Here is a 20,547-nt window from a genome sequence, read left to right as displayed (position 1 = left end):
TCATAATCGGAAGTTGCTACGTCTGAGGTACCAAAAATAACGTTTCTGGTTGATAGAGCCTGTAAAGGTACGCTCTGATTTTATCTCTTCGTTTTGCACTTTTCTGCCAGGAGTTATGTTTTCTTCAGTTCCACATTCGTGAGAGAAAAGCAAATTAGCCAAAATACGATGGGTGCCATAAAGGTAAGTAAAGCTCATGTATTTATTGATATATATATGTTTGTGCACGTATTTACGAAATTGTATTCAAATATGGGTAAAGTGGATCGAATCCACTTCACGCCTGCCAGGTTCCTATAAAATCAATGGGACGATGAATATTAGGAGATAAATGAAAAATTAATATAGCAGTTTTTTATTGTTTTTAAATGGCTATAATGGTTCTTCACGGATATCACTTTCTCTTGCTATATATATATAGAGATATAGATATATATAGTATAGACAGAATTACGTAAATATATGCAAACCAAAAGAAAAAGGTATTCAATAATATGCAGTTAATGATAATTTTCATTTATTTTGCCACCAGGGCTGATTCATCTGTATAAAATATGCTACAAAAAGTTTTACAGAACATGAAAAGATGTAGTTATGTAAAAAAATATAGTTATATAAAACGAGGGGTAGGGCAAGGACATAATATAATATGTATAATATATATATATATATATATATATATATATATGGGAGAATATACAAATAATAACAACAGACGAGGACAGGTGGTGTAAATAACAAAAGTATATATTAGTATGACGCTCGGGAATACGGAAAGTCTTTGACGTTTCGAGCTACGCTCTTCAACAGAAAGAATACGGAGACAAGGAGAAAAACACGGAGAAAAAAAATTGAATAGTGTTCAGTCAACGGTCAATCATAATATATATATATATATATACTAGTGATAGAAGTGTTTACTATATGTATATAATTTTATTGAAGAAATGTATAAGCTATTTAAAATGTGTATTATGATATGAGAAAAAGACATTCAAAATCTCTCACTCTCCGTATGTGTGTGCGAATATTTATCTACATCACTTGTTAGCCACAAATCAAATATAAATTCCTTTTTACATTTCTTTTCTTTCATATGCACACGCACACGCGCACACACATTTATTTATGTTCTGCACACTGATACGAAGAAAGCGGTGCCTTTCAAGTAGAAGTGTGTCCTATTTAACACTTAAGAACAGCTGATTACCAAGCTGTGCGAGTCAGTTTCAATCGAGTTTCTGGTCAAACCAAATGTGACAACAGTTCCCGCTAAGAACGCACTAAACAAAACTACAGTTGGAAACATTTAGCTTTTCCATTGTCAAGTGTGTTTGTACTTCTTTTATAAAATGGCGTGCAGTCGTATTTCTGCTGTTATCCGTTGTAAAAGTTCTTATATAAATGGATCACGGAGACTATCGACATCGAATCCGGTCCGAGCTGCGCTCAAGGTTAGTCGGAATTTTTTGTTTTGTGAGTTTTATTAAAAGAAAAATGGTTTGTCTTTGGTGATATCAAAATTAGAAGGAATATATTTGTACGTGGATGTTTATCAACACTAACCTCTTTCCAACCAACTTAGGTGACTGATTTTAAAAGATAGTTTGATTGTTGAGGGGGGAAAATTATATTTTCCTTTTTAACTTTATCACATTATTCAATGTTATGTCGGTGTTGTATGTGTTATATAAAAACATAAATTTCTTTTAGCATGTGCTTTTTGTTTCTGACTAATGAACAATTGACCGATACATATATACAGGGTGTGTACAAAGTCTGGGTACACTGAGTAAATAAAATTATAACATAAACAATTAAATATAAGAAATAATAATTTATTAAAGCATGTGTTAATCCCCATGTGGGTACATGGAGTAAATAAAATCATAACAAAATATAAGAAATAATAATTTCTTGAAGTATGTGTTAATCCCCATGTACCCAGACTTTGTGGACACCCTGTATGTATATATATAAATGTTAGGAAAGGTATTGGAGTCAACCAAGCCCTAAAGATACAGGTAATACCGAGTAAGTGCTGTATACCGACTAGTTTTGCCCCTGTCGTTGTAGCAACATGGGTGGGGAATATAACATAGGTCGTGTATTAGCGTGTGTAAAGAAAGAAAAGGGTAAAGAGACCAATGGCAAAGTTAGAATTATATTATATATACATAAAATATAATTCTAACTTTGCCATTGGTCTCTTTATCCTTTTCTTTCTGTATATATATATATATATGTATATGTATATATATATATATATATAATTTGTGAGAGAGCGTTTATATTTGATAAGCACTAATGCAGGTAACTCTCGGCCCTTGAGGCATTTTTGTAATTGTTTGCCGGTTAAAATACATTAATACATTCACACATATATTCATAATAGTATATACAAATTGTATTACATATATAACACGTAATAAAATATTCATAATAGACCTTCATGTTTTGAGTTCTCTCAAACCTGTGTGTGTGTGTGTGCGCGTGCATATATACATGTATATATATATATATATTATTAATTTTTCAAAATTGATTTATTTAGTTTGTACATTAAACGTGAAAATAGTTTTATATATATGCATATGTAAATGAAACTATGTGCCCAAAAAAGGGCTTCGTAGGTCTTATGTTACTCTAAGATAGAGACGATACATATTGAATGACTCCTTCGAAATCAGTCAACATTCTTGTAGAAGTTTAATAAACATGTATTGATCGAATAAATTGACATACCTACACAAGTGTGTTCCCACCGAATTTGGATATTTCTAATGAAATCCTTCAGTTTAATGTTAAATTGCCCCTATATATAATTCAACATAAATACATATGTATGCACATGTTTTATATATATATATATATATATATATATATATATATATATATATATATATATATATCATAAACTACAAATTATAGACCCCACCCGCCCACCGAATTTGATAACTTTGTGGAAAATGATACAGATTACGATTATATTGATGACATTTTTAAAAAATAATTTTCGTTGGAGTTTCGGATTATTCTTCTGCTTCGAGTATATTCCCACCATTTTCTGTGGGTTTAATATTTTCCCCTTTTTTTCTTTATCAGACTTTGATTGAACCCTCAATATTAGGTAATTTGCACTCCCCAAACTGTATTTCTGCAAGATGTTATTTCAAAATATGCAGGACACCAATTTGGACTTGTCTAATGTGTGTGTGTGCATGCATGAATCAGACCTTAAGTTAATTATTATCAGAAATATTTATTGTTAAATTGATGAGTCGTATAAAAATTAAATTGGAAATCGATGTTGCATTGTTTGTACTTTTTCTCAAGGACGGTACCGACTTAGTTTCGAAATATATTTGATATTGACCACCACGTATCATGCCGGGCCAACATGTCGATGAACCGGTCGTCTGTTTACATTGTATAACCGGCATGACCTTGCATTTTCAAGCGTTGTTTATATTTGTGTGTTTCTTTCAATTATATAAATATCCATGTAAAAATATTTCAGGCATTATTTATGTAAAAAAAAAATAAATTGTTTTTGTTTTCCGAGCAAAGTTTTATGGTTGAATGGGGAATCGGAATATGTAGCAAACCATCGAATTAGATGCAATAAAGCATCGTTTTTGTAGAAGACGAGAATAATGACAACTAGTCAATGATGTTTATCAGCGAAATTCTATAAAATTCACAAAACAATAAAACTGTTTTGAAATATATGGTCATGCCGATAAGTTGATTTGACCTTAGCTGTATTTAAACGTAAACAAACAGGAATTTTCTAAATCAAAAAGCTCAAACCATTTTCTGTAGTTTACTTTCTGATTAAATACTTCGTTTTAGATTATAATCGAGTAAGAGGACAACTTGAAATTGCGAATCGGTTTCGATTTCTGGCAGTAGCTGTGGCGGAATTCTGCATTAACCCGTTAAGTCTCAGAGTACTTAAATTTCTGAATATTACTTTTAAATTTTTACAGATGGTTGAAAATAGATTAGAATGAAAAAATTAATTATCAAAACTCCTTTACTTCAAGTAGAAATTGAAACACTCAGTGTCCAAGAAATAGGACACTGAGACACTGTGATATAGCTTATTTAATGTTTTCATTTAGTGTCCTATTTGTAGGACAGTGGGACTTAATGGGTTAAGCACCTCATATAACTCCTCATAACGTTTTTATTCTTTGGAATTTTCAACAAATTTTTGTGAATTTACGTTCTACACTGGGGAGTTCATACGATTATACAAAAAAAAAATGCGAGTGATTTAAGGGCTGTTTAGCTGTTGTTTTAGCACATCTCTCGACCACTTGATAACTTTGTTTCACTTCACTTCTGAATGTTCTAGGAAAATGCGAACTTCACGATTTCCATTTACCTCCATTTAACCTTTGGTTTTGAAGTCAAATGAAAACTGTACATGGCTAATTAGTAGACTTTAGGAAATACCAACCGTACAGGTGCAATTCGTATTTCTAGCTTCTCTTAAATAACTTGATCCATTTAGATGTGGTAACTGTAAAGTTTAGCAATCAATCAAGGGAATTTGTACATTATCCATCGACCTGCTAGAAGATGCAATCCATGTCACCCTATCTTCTGGGGAAAAATTATATACAATATATATATAATCATCATCATCATCATCATCGTTTAACGTCCGCTTTCCATGCTAGCATGGGTTGGACGATTCGACTGAGGACTGGTGAACCAGATGGCTACACCAGGCTGCAATCTGATTTGGCAGAGTTTCTACTGCTGGATGCCCTTCCTAATGCCAACCACTCCGAAAGTGTAGTGGGTGCTTTTATGTGCCACCGACACGAAGGCCAGTCAGGCGGTACTGGCAACGGTCACGCTCAAAATGGTGTACTTTACGTGCCACCTGCACAGGAGCCAGATATCCATTGAAATAAATTAACACCAGCCGGAGACACACATAACACACAACACAAACAGTAATATAACAAAAGACTGCATGACCACTTTGTAGAAAAAGGAAAGAAACTGACACAGTACATACAATACGTGGAAGAGTTTGCACACTCTCAACAACAGAAAAGAACACACAACACCATTTGAGCGTGGACGTTGCCAGTGCTGCTGGACCGGCTCCTGTGCAGGTGGCACGCAAAAAAACACCATCCCGAGCATGGCTGCCGCCAGCACCGCCTGACTGGCCCTCGTGCGGGTGGCACGCAAAAGCACCCACCACACTCTCGGAGTGATTGGAGCCATCTGGTTCGCCAGTCCTCAGTCAAATCGTCTAACCCATGCTAGCATGGAAAGTGGACGTTAAACAATGATGATGATGAATGTTGCATACATTCCAGCAACACTGTGGCTTAGCAGGTGATGCAGTAGAAATTTGCCTGAAACTACTTGTGGCAGACGCCCCCCCCTCCCCAGGTGAGAAGTGGGCTTTCAAACACCCAACTTTTATATTTTATGATTTCACCTTTCAAACATCCATCTTGCGATCCTATTCATTCAGTTTAATTATTAATTATTTTCTCAATATACATCCTTCTGCCCATTGTTTTTTTAGATCTAATCATAATGTGTTTATAATTTGCTGCTAACTTTCATATCCATCACCCACCCAACTGGTAACAAAAACCACTCAGTTCTGTTTTGAAAGTGAGTCACCCAATTAAATTTAAATGTTTATTCGTTGAACTGAATTATATGATATCATATCATATTATATTACATGTACCATCACAATTTTAATTCAGTATTTATAACAGCTGTTCAACAAATGGGAATGTGAAACTCTGAGTAACAGTTCTGTGATAATTTTGCAGTTTAAATAAAAGCATATTGTTCTACCTTTAGTAATTGAGTACTATTTTTTTCCACCTTATTTTGCATTTATGTGCTTCCTCATGAATATTTATTCTTTTGCTTGTTTCAGTCATTTGACTGCAGCCATGCTGGAGCACTATCTTGTTGGGTTTTAGTTGAACAAATCGACCCAATGATGTATTTTCTGAAAGCTTAGTACTTAGTCTATCAGCCTCCATCACCGAACCGCTAAGTTACAGGGGACATAAACACACCAAACAGAAACACAAAGACGCACACATATCTATACATATATATGTTCATCATCATCGTCGTTGTTCAACGTCCGCTCCCCATGCCAGCATGGGCTGGACGATTTGACCGAGGACCGGCGGACCAGGAGGCGACACCAGGCTCCAATCCGACTTGGCAGAGCCTCCATAGCTGGATGCCCCTCCCAACGCCAACCACTCTGAGAGTGTAGTGGGTTCCCCCACATGCCACTGGCACGAGGGCCACATTCAAAATGGTGCATCTCACATGCCACCCGCACAGGAGCCAGTCCATCGGCACTGGCAACGATCTCGCTCGAATGTCTTTTTGCGTGCCACTGGCACAAGTGCCAGGAAGGTGACGTTGGTAACGATCACGCTGGTGCTATTTACATGCCACCGGCACGGAAGCCAGACAGCTGCTCTGGCAACGATCACGCTCAGACGGTGCTCTTAGTGTTCCACTGGTACAGGTGCCATCATGAGTTCGCTTTCGCTTGCCCCAACAGGTCTTCGCAAGCCGAGTTTAGTGTCCAATAAATGAATGTTACGCGTAAGTGGGCTGGCTACATCCCTGGCAAAGGCCTTGGATTTTGGTCTCACTTGGCCTGCCGGGTCTTCTCACGCACAGCATATTTCCAAAGGTCACGGTCACAAGTCATTACCTCGGTGAGGCCTAATATATAATTTTTTCCCATAAGAAAATTCATTTCATGTTAGGAGTGGCTGCTTCCCAACCACCTGGTTCCAGGTTCAGCCCCACTACATGACACCTTGGGCAGGTGTCTTCTACTATAGCTTCGGGCCGACCAAAGCCTTGTGAGTGGATTTGGTAGACGGAAACTGAAAGAAGTCGTCGTATATATATATTTGTGTGTCTGTGTTTGTCCCCCCCCCCCTCCCACCACCATCGCTTGACACTGATGTTGGTGTTTACGTCCCAATAACGTAGTGGTTCGACAAAAGAGGCCGATAGAATAAGTACTAGGCTTACAAAGAATAAGTCCTGGGGTTGATTTGTTCGAAAGAGGGTGCTCCATCATGGCCACAGTCAAATAACAAACAAGTAAAAAGAATATATATATATATATATATATAAATTTAAAGAATGGAGTAAACGCATATTATAACTGCATACTTTTATTCCGACATATGTTTCGAAGAATTACAATTTATGCGATCCATAGGAATCGGTGATGTTAAAAATGTAAACTTCTCCTCAGGGAAAAGTATGAGAACCAGCTTAAATGTAAGACATTATAATCGAATATGAGAACTATAGTTAGAGAAGGTTATAACGTAATTCATTTGAAAAAACCGTTAGAGAATAGGACGCTACCAGATAGTCCGTTGGACAAGAAGTGAAGAAGAGAAAAGAAAAAAGAAAAAAAGGGGAAGGAAAATTCAGAGTGTAGAATTGTAATTCTTCGAAACATATGTCGGAATAAAAGTATGCAGTTATAATATGCGTTTACTCCATTCTTTAAATTTATATATACTCAAATACCCAAAATATCAAGGAGTTTCTACCTCATAAACAGGAGTTACACCACGGTTATTTTGTGATCTTTGCTACCCCGGTACCTATTAACCAATTTATTTTATCCGAGATATTTTTTACTTGGAGAAAATAAATACATATAATAATATATATATATGTATATAGGGGAGAATTCACAAAAAAAAAAAAGACGAAGACAGGTGATGTAGACAACAAACAGATGTATTAGTTTAACGCTCGCAGTCTCTTTTGCCACTAAATTATGTGATATATTGTGTATTTTAGTTATCATTAATCAAACTGTAAAGGTAGCAAAAATGGCCTAATTTCAGAAGGGTATAACTAATTTTTGTAAGAAAAATGAATAATTTGTCTACTGCATAGCAAATTTATGAAACCCTTTTAGACTTGTCTTTGTTCTGTATGTAACAAATGTGTTCCTATGGTGTTTACAACTAAATATTGCTTTATAAATATTTAGTTTACTACTAAATCTTTATCTAATAACTACTTATTAAACATAGCTTTTAGCTAGATTTGTCAGATTATTTTTTTAAATGTACTGCTATAGGGACTTATTTCATTCATCAACACCCTTCACAAAAAAGAAAAAAAAAATGAACAAATTCACAACAATGAATTATCTTTGTTATAGAGCTAAAAGTATCTTGTTCCTACAGATGCTAGAGCTTACAATATTTTCACAATCTTCAGAGTAACCCACTTTACCACATATTCTTCCTAAAAACCAAGTCTGCTTCACAAAGGATGGACTTACTCTTCAGAGCCAGAAAAATATATCAGTCTTGAGCAGTTACTAAGTTCATACAATAGGCAGATTTGCTTAACACTAGAAAACTATATCTGTCCTCCACACATATTCTAGAGCACATTAAAAAAAAAAGGTATCTATCTGAGAAGCAAGCCTTTTGTTAGTATCACTCTGAATATTTGCCTACCATTCCTTCTCTCTATTCATTTCTCTTAATTCATATTGTCTCACTGAAATATTTCCCAATACTTTCTAAGCAATGGATTCTCATGCAGTTCCTTTTCCTTACAACTTTAGCCTTGCAAATAATTCAAATTACGAACATTAAAACACATAAATTTTATCCACTTTTCCAGCCTAGAAGAGTTTTAAAAATGCTGCTCTCTTCATTAAATTTGTGAAAAACAACTAACCCCGAAATACCTTCATTTTGTGATTTCTAAATCTCTAACAGGGTGAGAGATTTAGAAATCTCTCTGAAATTTATCATTGATCACTCTACAAAACTTAGCACTCTCATAAATATCATTATACAGCAAGTAGTTTGTGAGAAAATTGTCATTTGGACTGATAATTGCCTGCAAATGAATAATAAAAAAACGACAATGAATATAACTTGTAACTTTACATCTCTATAAGAACACCATATATGCTACCATTAAAGTACAATTTATACACAATAATGAAATTATTAAAACTGAAAAAAAGTTACTGTTGGTATATATTCACATATTCATGTGTGTGTATGTATATTTGTACTGTTTTCTTCTTCATTATAGGTTGGTGATGCTATCCCCAGTGCCAGTCTCTTTGAACACAACCCTAACACCAAACTGAATTCTAGCGAACTGTTTGGTAGTGGAAAGCATGTTATTTTTGGTGTACCAGGTGCATTTACTCCTACTTGTTCAGAAGTAAGTTGCTTCTTGTTTATTTTCTAGAGATCTGATAGCTTAAAGGATGTATGTAATATGGGGTAAATTGGCTCCAAGATTAAAATACTTGACTGCTGACTGGCTTCAAGTTTAACTCTTACTAGTGCCTCTGTGCAATATACCTAACTCTACTTGTTCCAGTTGGCTGAATGTTATTCTCCATATTTTGTCTCCACTCTTTGACTAATCATTGCCATTGTTAGTGCACCAGTTGCTGCTCATATGGTGTTTACAGTGCTCTTAGTGCCCTATATACTAAATCAATTGAAAATACTTAAGGAACCACTGAACCTTGCAACCTTTAATGTCAGAACTTTGTGTCAAGTTGTTTAGAAAACTGATTTCACTCCCAGACAACATTTATGGACTCAATTTTGTTTATATTTGCAAAATAAAATTGTTGCTAGGGTGTATGTGTGATGTGTCCTTGCCTGCTATAAGCTTTTAAGTGAAGAGCTATATCTGTAGTGTTATTTCCATTTCCAATTAACAGCCAAGCCTTTTGCTATTTTGTTATTGTTAGGAAAGACATGAATGTTACAACTGTCACAAGATATTTCATTGAAAATCTTGATCTTCATATACACCTGATGAAGTCAGTAATAGAGAAAATTATGCAGCAAATTGTTGTCATTAAGCATCTAGTATCACAGATACAGTGTAGTAGTTTGCATGTAACTAATAGCACTATAACTGATTTTGATTAAGTATAGTTCTGTGATTCAAACCTTACATTGTTTGATCTGATGTTTCATCTGTAAATAAAACTAATTTTGGATCGCATAAGGAAGAAGTGTCGCTCTTAATGTGAAGTGTTAAAGTACTTGAATATTTGTGGTGTTTGATGACTTTTGGCCTAGATTTTAATCCCGCACATGCATTTTACCAGTAAATAAGGCTGAGATTAGGATCCTGTTCAAGAGAGTAATTATCATATGAGCAATTAATCTTATCTATACATTTACAATATTCACAATTGCACTTGTTATTATTGTTTATCCCAGGATATTTATATGGTTGATGAGTGGATTCAAACTAGGAGACTGTATTTCTAAACTAAGAGTAATAATATCCTTAGTCACTTGGCTAAAAGCACATAACTACTTTTGATTTAGAAATGAAAGTTCCTATTTTGAATCCTGTTTGTACCCAAAAATATGTTACCTAATACCCACAGTGGTTTACTTGATAAGAAAATGACTACCTTTTAATTTTCCAATAAAGGTTGAATAATAAAATATAAGAGTTGTTGAATCGTGTCTGGACCTTATGCATACTCAGAAAGAAGATTCTTTGTGTGAAAGTGAATCAAACCATTCAGAACCTAGAACAGATGCAAATGTAAATACACACTCTGAAGATTAAATTCATAGTCCAGAAAATTATTATCTTATTAACAAATCATTTCAGGCATTTAATGAAATATCATGCTGCTTAATCCTATGGGAACTAAGGTAGGGTCTAGATCAGCAAACCAGAAAAATAGTGGTCTATGTACACACTTTAATACACATATCATCATCATCAGCATCATCATCATCATCGTCGTTTAACGTCCACCTTCCATGCTAGCATGGGTTGGACGATTTGACTGAGGACTGGTGAAACCGGATGGCAACACCAGGCTCCAATCTAATTTGGCAGAGTTTCTACAGCTGGATGCCCTTCCTAACGCCAACCACTCAGAGAGTGTAGTGGGTGCTTTTACGTGTCACCCGCACGAAAACGGCCACGCTCGAAATGGTGTCTTTTATGTGCCACCCGCATAAGAGCCAGTCCAGGGGCACTGGCAACGATCTCGCTCGAAAACCCTACAAGGCCAGTCAGGCGGTATATATATATATATATATATATATATATGTCTGTACGTATTGTCGTCGTCGTTTAACGTCCACTTTCCATGCTAGCATGGGTTGGACAATTTGACTGGGGACTGGTGAAACCAGATGGCTACACCAGGCTCCAATGTGATTTGGCAGTGTTTCTACAGCTGGATGCCCTTCCTAAAAGCCAACCACTCAGAGAGTGTAGTGGGTGCTTTTACGTGTCACCCGCACGAAGGCCAGTCAGGCGGTACTGGCAAAGGCCACGCTCATCTCGCTCGAGAAACCTCATGTGTCACCCGCACATGAGCCAGCCCAGGGGCACCAGCAATGATCCCGCTCGAAAATCCAAGAACCCCACACAAGAGCCAGTTCAGGGGCACCGGCAACGATCTCGCTCGAAGAAATTTCATGTGTCACCAGCACAAGAGCCAGTCCAGGGGCACTGGCAACGATCTCGCTCGAAAAACCTCATGTGTCACCCGCATAAGAGCCAGCCCACGGGCACCGGCAACAATCCCGCTCGGAAGATTTCATGTGTCGCCCACACATAAGCCAATCCAGGGGCACTGGCAACGATCCTGCTCGAAAGACTTCATGTGTCGCCCGCACATGAGCCAGTCCAAGGGCACTGGCAACGATCCCGTCCCGCTCAAGGCATTTCATGTGTCACCCACACAAGAGCCAGCCCAGGGGCACCGGCAACGATCTCGCTCGAAGAAATTTCATGTGTCACCAGCACAAGAGCCAGTCCAGGGGCACTGGCAACGATCTCGCTCGAAAAACCTCATGTGTCACCCGCATAAGAGCCAGCCCAGGGGCACCGGCAATAATCCCGCTCGGAAGATTTCATGTGTCGCCCGCACATGAGCCAGTCCAGGGGCACTGGCAACGATCCCGCCCGAAACATTCCATGTGTCGCCCACACACGAGCCAGCCCAGGGGCACCGGCAACGATCTCGCTCGAAAAACCTCATGTGTCACCCGCACAAGAGCCGGCCCAGGGGCACTGGCAACGATCCCGCTTGAAAGATTCATGTGTCGCCCGCGCATGAGCCAGTCCAGGGTCACTGGCAACGATCCCGCTCGAAAGATTTCATGTGTCGTCCGCACATGAGCCAGTCCAGGGGCATAGTATACATTTATTAAGAATAATTCATTCAAAATATGCTAAACGTTTTGATGAGATTCAAAGCACATATTTCTTGCTATCTCTGCAAATATGTACTATTTAATATGATTTATGATAAAAACATATTAACTTTTGGGATCAATGAAATAAGTACCAGTTGAGCACTGCAGTTGATGAAATTGACCAGCCCTCTCCTCCAAAATTTCAGACGTTGTGCCTTTATTATTATTATTATTATTATTATTAGAAAGGATTATTGTTATTATTCAAAAGGATTATTATTAGATATGTCGAAGGTAGTGAATTGGCAGATTCATTAGGGTATCACAAAATACCTTGGGCTGTTTGTCCTGGCTCTTTCCATTCTAAGTTCAAATGCTGCTGAGATCACCTTTACCTTTCACCTTTTCAGAGTTGATGAAATAAATTACATCTGATTCTTCTTATACCAAATATTTCACCTAGTTCATTAGTAATTTGTCGCTCATGCTCACTAACCAACATCTATGTCCAATGGAACCTTCTCACCTCATATCTTTCCAGCATTCACAAATCTTCCAAGAAGCCCTCTGAGTATTTGAAAAAATTTATTTTTATAGGTGTTCTTCCCATTAATTATTTTTGTACATCTGCTACATGTGGTGGCCTTGTCCTGCAGCTTTCCTATGATCCCACTATATCTCTTCTCTTGTACATCCAAAGTTTACATAGGACACATGGCAAAAATGGTGATTGATTTGGAAGATCCTAAAGTAAGTGCCCTAAGTATTTAAGCTGATCACTCTCAATGCTGCACACCAGCATGCATGAGGATGTTGAAGTCCTGTGAACTCAACAAACAAGGAATATATATATATATATATCTTAATCTTTATACCTACATCCCCTCCCACACATACATGTGCACATACATTCATGTGTGTGTGTGTGTGTGTGTATATTAATAGATAGATATAGTACAGGCTACATATGTTCCTTGCAAGGAAGCCTCTACATAGTCACTCAACCTGCAAGAAGTGCATCCAAATCTTCCTGAAATACTACTGTAAGCCCTATATTATACATATTAGTAGCTCGCTTGGTTGAGCCGTTAATAATTAGGTTTCTTTGCAAATGATACAGTGCAGCACTGGTGGTTGGGATGTCAGTTTTTCACCCTTTAGCCACAAAATAATCAACTATGGCCAACTGCTTTATTGCTGAATTAATGATAGCTTATATAGTTTTTATGATCTGAAAAATCTTTAGCTAACATATAGTGATACATGTAAAATAACATATACTTTTGATTTTGCAGTCTCATTTACCTGGTTATATTGAAAAACATAATGAACTCAAGAAGAAAGGGATTGTGTCTATCAACTGCGTGGCAGTCAATGATCCATTTGTTATGAAAGCTTGGGGTGAAGCCCATAATGCAACAGGAAAGGTGAGCCTTTGATTCTACTTGGAATGGCATCTGGAGTAAGACAATAGTTACATATTTTTTTCTTTAAAATAGTATAATCATTTCCAGATATAGGTTATGATATCACACCATCTTTTGGGAGGCTTCACTGGACTGGGGTTTCCAATTTTGTGGTAAGTTTCAGGAACTTAAAAGTTTTTGAGCCTTATACCAATGTAACAATGGTTAGTACTGCCAATGTCAGATTTACTTTCATATGCTTTAAGGTTGAATAAACTAAATGAATAGTATAAAGGATTGATTTAATCACCAATATCAGCCTCACACAAGTTTGATTTTGTGCTAATATAGATGGTCATGTGATGCGTAAGGATGAGGACAGCTGTGTGAAGATGATCCCAGTGGAGGGAACCTGTAGAAGAGGTAGACCCAGGAAGACATGGGACGTGGTGGTGAAGCATGATCTTCGAATGTTGAACCTCACAGAGGCAATGACAAGTTACCGAGACCTTTGGTGGTATGCCATGCTTGAGAAGACCCATCAAGCCAAGTGAAATCGTAGTCATGCTGATGCCAGTGTCGTGTAACTGGCACCTTTTACATGCCGTGGGCAGTGACAAGTGATCAAGGCCTTTGGCAATCTACTATGCTTGAAAAGACTTGTCAAGCCAAATGAGATCATTGTCATGATTGATGCTATACAAGTGGCACTTATGCCAGTGGCATGTAAAAAAACCCAGTACACTCTTGGAGTGGTTGGCATTAGGAAGGGCATCCAGCCATAGAAACCATGCCAGATCAGAGTGGAACCTGGTGCAGCTCCCCAGCTTACTAGTTTTCAGTCAAACCATCCAACCCTGCTTGTATGGAAAATGGGCATTAAATGATGGTGATGATGATAGGGAATTATTTTGCTTTAGCTCAGATTCATTCTTATTCCTGGTAGGATTTATGTGGGTAGCAGGTTACTACATGTAACCTTAGGTATCCATAAGTTTTCAACAGTCTTTCATGTGCTTAGAACCCACCTGATAATCCTTACTGTCCCTAAGAGACAAACTCTCTGTAGGAGCTTTACTGGACATTCTATTTCAATCTCCTTCAGCCATTTGTCTATATCTTTGTTCCTAATGCACCAATTATTATAGGTACAACCTTTACTGTTCATATGCTCCAAATTCTTTCTATTTCAAATTTTAAGGGATTGTATTTTCTTTGTTTTTCTTCTTTCTTTACAATCTTAGAATTAAATGGGCATGATGGGTTGATAAGTAGCTTTGCTTTTCCTTATCTATAATCATTATATTTGGTCTATTATTCAACATGTTTTTAAAATTTCAGATACGAATGTTGGCAGACATACAAGCAGAATTTACAAAGGTAAATTTCATTTTTAGTTTTTTTTTTTTTTTGTCAGTGTTACCTTCTTAGTGTTTTTTTTTTTTGTCTTCATTTTCATCAAGTTCATGATTTTGTCTCTCATGAGTTACTATATACACTATTATTGAAATGATGGTGATTAACAGTTGGAATCCTTAAGGATGGGAGTTAATACATTGCTTTCACAAAATATCCTGTCTATATTTCATTGCAGTTCTCTCTTCATATCCATTCTTCTTGGTGCTTGATTTGTTGAGCATTTAACTTCATCTATGAAACCTACTTTATTTGTAAGCAGCAAACATCACTAACAGATAGTCTCTTTATTTCTCTCCAAGCTATACTTAAAATTATCGCTGAATTCAGTTCTGCAGCTGATCAGAAATAGTGCTTGTATCATCCCCATATTAACCTGTCTGTAACTAAGTTGACCAGGCCATTAAGAGTTAACTGTTTTGCTCGAAGTCACACTTGTGTGTTCATAGCTCAATGAAAGTACTATGAAACTGCCCCACTGTAATTCACTCTATTTATAACTGCCTCAAATATTTGTGCTTAGATCTTTCATCTTTTTAGTATCAATGAAAGTTAGTTCCAGTAAAATAGCTCAGTTGGTTACATTTCCACCCTCTTGAAAATTTGCCATCTTCTTTGGCAAAAAATATGAGTTCCATATTTTATTAGAAGTTTCATTTTTAGAAAGACAAGTTTTAGCATCTCACTTTTTGTCTACTATAAATCTGAAGTTTTATATCTATATAGGTTATTTGTCCAAGTAATAATATTAAAATTGAAATTGAAATATTAACAGTTTGAACACTGAAAACCTTCTAGAATTTACTATCATCTCTCAGCATGCTGGTCAGCTTTGTCTTCTGCCAGAACTGATAAAATACATACCAATTGTGTACTTGTTGCTCTCTGGTATAAATTTTTTATCTTGAGCTAATATAATAAACATTTAACATTGAACTAAAGAAAAAGCAGTAAGATTAATGTGGCAGATCAGTTTTTCATCCCTCCACAATAAAACTGGCCTTGTGTTTAGTAAATAAATATTCATAGTCATCATTCTTATTATTCTTCTTATTACATTTTAGGCTCTTGGTCTTGAGATCGACCTCTCAGCAGTGCTAGGAAATGTTCGATCAAAGCGGTAAGTCTATAGCATAAACCTGTGAAAGCTTCATCTAAAAATAGTCTCATTTCCTTTCCTTGTAACACACCACCACACATCTCTTTTTATTCTACCAATGTTCACTCCAGGACAAACTATTATACCTGACACACATTGATTTAGAAAAGGCCTGTCAGATCATACACCATTTTGTGGCAGTCAAAGAAGAATAGTTTGTGTGCTTTTGTGCAAGCCATGTATAGGACTGCTGTTAGTAAACTGAGGGTAATGAGTTCAGTGAGAATTTAGTATGCTGGTAATTGTCCAGTTTTCAGTTCCTCGTCTCTATTTTTTATAATAATAGAGTAGTTTATGGGAATTCCTGTTTGCTGATAATCTAGTTATGATAGCAGGATCTAGAATCAAGAAGCTTAATTATCTGTTCAGCAAAGATGAAGGTCTTTAATTAATATAATGGAAAACAAAGCATTACATGTACCAGTGTGATGTGTACCCTGTGCAAACAATGGGCACACAAAGGTTTTAAGTGGGATCCCTCAGAGATAATAGGATGATGCACAGTAGTAGCAGTAATAATGCCTTTCAAATGTACAGAAGGTTTATTTGGAGCAGTAGGCAGCTTCTATTGCCTCAGGGATCTAATCAGCAGTGGAAGTAGTAGTTACAAAAGTATAGTAGCTTGAGCAAGATCAATGGGGAAATATTACCTATGTTGGCATCAAAGGGCTTCTTTCTCTGACTGAGGATAGGTTGTATGGTGCTTGTATTTGTAGTGCAATATTTCAATATCACAAGACATCAGCACAGCTTATAGAGGATATACGAAAGCTGGAAAGAGGTGAGATAGTCATGCCCTGCTGATGTACAATGTTAATTTGCATGAATGTTAGAGCACAAATACCTAAGAGAAAAACTAGGCCTTAGATGTATCAGCTGTAGTGTGCAAAACAGGGCTGTATTGGTACAAGTATGTGATGGACATGAAGAATGATGAGTGAAAAAGTGTTAAACCATGCAAGAAAGAATCTGGAAAAGTAGGCAACCAAAAATGTACAGAAATTGAGAAGTCTTAGTTCAAGATGCAGGGCCCTCACAAAGATAAAGGGCTGCAAGTGCTGTGTTGAAACCAGTCAGTCCCACCCACCTATGCCAACTTATAAAACCAGATGTAAAAATGTTGCTGTTACATTCCACTCATGCTGACACAGACCCATCTATCCTTGTGTATCTGATTACATTATCAAGATACCTTATAATTCCAGAAATTTTGGTATCAACAACTGTTATTGTGTGGCTGAGCTTCTTCAGGCTTCATTACTTTAAGTACAACCTAAAGAAGTTGTGTATTCTTAAACTCTATAGCTGTCCATCAGTATGATTTGGAGCAGCTTATTTTTCAGAGCTCTCAAAACTGTAACAATTAAGTCTGTTCTAGATGCCCATACTGATATTTCTTATCAAGTCATACCTCAATTCCTGTTCATCAATCACTACATTCACCTCTACCCCCATCTTTAACCATCTGGTACTCTCCTTCCACATTCTTGTAACCATTTTCACCTTATCTACCCTCTTGAGGGTTTTGTTCTTGCACCCTATCACTACCATCTTAACTTTTTTCCTGGATACTCCATCCACCCCTGGAGTAGCCATATATCTCTGTAGCAAGACAGCTCTGCTTGCCCCTGGCCTAAAATCACCTCTCTACCCTCTCAAATACTCCTCTCACTTAGTTGAAAGGGCTTTTCCCTTGTCTCCCTTCCTGTCTTGCAAGTTATTTGGCAACCCCACTAGGGCCAATTGCACCCAATACACACTGTAAAGTGCTTGGCTGGGAAGAGTATCTAGCTTAGAAACCATGCCAAAACTGACATGGAGCACAAGGCAGCCTTGTGACTTACAGGATCCAGTCAAATTGTCCAACCCATGCCAGCATGAAAAATAGATGTTAAATGATGATGACTATTGTGACTTCTTCATTTGAAAACATGAGACCAGGTTCAATGTTGCGGAAGTATTTTCTGGACTTGAGTGAGAGGTGTAAGATAGCCCTTTCCTTTGTAGTTATCTCGAGACTCAGATTCATTCTTTTATTTGTAAGCCTTAGTGCTACCCACAAATATAAACCATCCGTGATAGTAACTTAGCTGCTGACTGTTTCTCTTTTCTGGTTTTTCTCACGATCTTTGAACAAGGTGCCTCTCTTTGATGTCCCTGTATGTTACATATTCTAATTTCATTCATTTACTGAGTACTGTGATCTTTCTTTTGCACACATACACAAAGATCATAATGAAGATGAATTTATATACACACCCTTTTCTTTATTTTTACACCATCATTAGACTGTGGCCATGTTGGGGCACCACCTTAAAGAAATTTCAGTCAAATGAATCAACCCCAGTTTTTTTGTGTATATTAATTTCTGTTTTTGCAGGTATGCCATGGTTGTTGAGAATGGTATTGTCAAGCACCTACTTGTAGAGCCTAGTGGAATAGAATTAACTTGCAGTGCAGCCAATAAACTGATGAGTGAAATTTAAAGATTCTTTTCAAGAGAAAATGTGAGATATGAACTAACTACCTAAACATAGCAAAAAAAAAAAAAAAAATTTTAAACCAAACCAGTCTCAGTGAAGTGTTTTGTATTTTGGCCACTGACTGGGAAATGTTTGTCACATTAAAAAACTGTTTTGTAGAGTTAGTTTTAAAAAGATTTTATTCTGAAGTTAATTTCTAATATTTGTACAAATAAAAGGGATAAAATATTTTTTGTATTTTTCTTCCATAATTTGTTGAAGTATTTCTTTTATGAATTTTGTACTCAGATCACCATATTTATGATGAACAATTCTACAAATAAAAATGCATGATAATGAGAGTGCTTAACTTTCAATGGGCTCTCTTAATTGATAACTCTACAGTAAGCCTTCGCACACAGCCTGCAAAGTTGTACAATCAGTCAATTGCTTATTTTCTTAGGTTAGTATCAAAATGGATAAAACCGACTGAGAACCCCCTTGGTTCTCTGGTACAAATTTCCTGTTTTAGAGTCGTCCACATGAAAATTTCCAAACATTAACCTAAATGAAAATTAAGAGTTATAAAAGGAACCATCTGCTCTGTTTTTGACATATGCTTGCCCTGTAAGTATGGAAAAAGTGGACATTAGATGATGATGATTTGGTACTTATTTTATTGTCCCTGGAAGGATGAAAGGCAAAGTCAACTTCGGCTGAATTTGAATTCAGAACATAAAGACAGACAAAATGTTGCTAAGCATTTTGCCTGCTATGTTAACAACCCTGCCAGCTTTCCACCTTAACGACAATAGTCATGGAAGGGCTCAAGTCCAGTTCTACTATAATCTATTTCTCTAACTACTGCTCTTAGTTGAAACCACTTATTTTTCTTAATCCCTAAAACTATTTCACTTGTTATCAATCTGTCATCCATTTATACTGTTCTCTCCACTCACACTACAGTTGTCACCCACCAAATTATCTCCCACTCTTATACACAACACTTGCCTCTTCTTTCCCAACTTGTAAAGCTTCTCTTTTAACTATTTGATATTGCTCTTTTTAGGCCTGCCTTTTATCTTTTATGGATCTACATTAATATTTAGACACCACATTACCATAGTCAGGCTTGAACCTTGCTCCAGTCACAGATTTAATTTGTAGCTTTCAACAGGTTGTCGTGTAGAACCTCCAATTCCTTATACATCACCTAGAATTTCTCTCAACCTCTGTTTATAAGAAATTTGTTTCAATTTCTATGCTCTCTTTCTCAGTCCAACCAGCACTTACCCTGAGGTCACTAATCATTGGTACTGAGTGTTACACTATTCACAGAAGAAAAAATATTTACAACCAACAATCATGTTTTCTGGGGAGAATGAAACCTGAGACTTAAACCTTTACCTGATTAGAAGGTGACCGAGTGACTGGTTGGTTTTTCTGAAGTTTGTGTTAGACTGTTTGCATTACAAAACTCTAAAAACCTCATTTCTCAAACCATATCTACCATCTTGGTGCTGCCCAACCTTCCCATTGAATTCACAGACAAGACAATCCTGTCGTTTGTTATCAAATTGGTTCACTGGAAGTTCTCAAAAGAACTGTAATACATATTCAGTGACAACAGTTCTTGCTGATGCTTTACCAACACTTAGTTTAAAATATTTTACATTGCCCCGTCACTTCTAATTTTTCAGTCGCCAGTAAACCTATGCTGCCTAAACCAGTATTGTTATCTACTCAGAAGAATTTGTACTAAGTAAGGATATGGCTGTGTGATCAAGAAGTTTGCTTCTAACTATATTAGCTCAGGTTCAATCTCACTGCATGACACTTTGGGCAAATATCTTTTACTGGTGTGT

The 20,547-nt window shown here is 36.7% G+C and overlaps 1 protein-coding gene across 2 annotated transcripts; it reads left to right on the top strand.

Annotated features, from left to right (window-relative positions):
* Nucleotides 1–32: 32 nt before the first annotated feature.
* Nucleotides 33–18,933, top strand: LOC106872366 (peroxiredoxin-5, mitochondrial). Of its 2 annotated transcripts, none has more exons than XM_014919338.3 (6): nt 33–183; nt 9,127–9,261; nt 13,535–13,666; nt 14,987–15,025; nt 16,126–16,181; nt 18,601–18,933. In XM_014919338.3, the coding sequence occupies exons 1-6, from the start codon at nt 169–171 to the stop codon at nt 18,704–18,706; spliced, it is 483 nt and encodes a 160-aa protein (XP_014774824.1). In that variant the 5' UTR covers nt 33–168; the 3' UTR covers nt 18,707–18,933. The 2 variants fall into 2 exon arrangements, with proteins under 2 accessions (XP_014774824.1, XP_014774823.1); XM_014919337.3 differs by lacking the exon at nt 33–183 and adding an exon at nt 809–1,454.
* The last annotated feature ends 1,614 nt before the right edge of the window (nt 18,934–20,547 follow it).

The sequence above is a fragment of the Octopus bimaculoides genome, chromosome 3 (genome assembly GCF_046866305.1).
Source record: "Octopus bimaculoides isolate indiv1 chromosome 3, ASM4686630v1, whole genome shotgun sequence".
NCBI lineage: Eukaryota > Metazoa > Mollusca > Cephalopoda > Octopoda > Octopodidae > Octopus > Octopus bimaculoides.
The sequence above is the reverse complement of the archived record's forward strand: the minus strand, read 5'-3'. Positions and strand labels throughout refer to the sequence as shown.

Coding starts and splice junctions, on each gene's coding strand:
- LOC106872366 (XM_014919337.3), top strand. CDS start 1,353: ATGGCGTGCAGTCGTATTTCTGCTGTTATCCGTTGTAAAAGTTCTTAT. Junction 1,455..9,126: donor CGGTCCGAGCTGCGCTCAAG/GTTAGTCGGAAT, acceptor TCTTCATTATAG/GTTGGTGATGCTATCCCCAG. Junction 16,182..18,600: donor GGAAATGTTCGATCAAAGCG/GTAAGTCTATAG, acceptor CTGTTTTTGCAG/GTATGCCATGGTTGTTGAGA.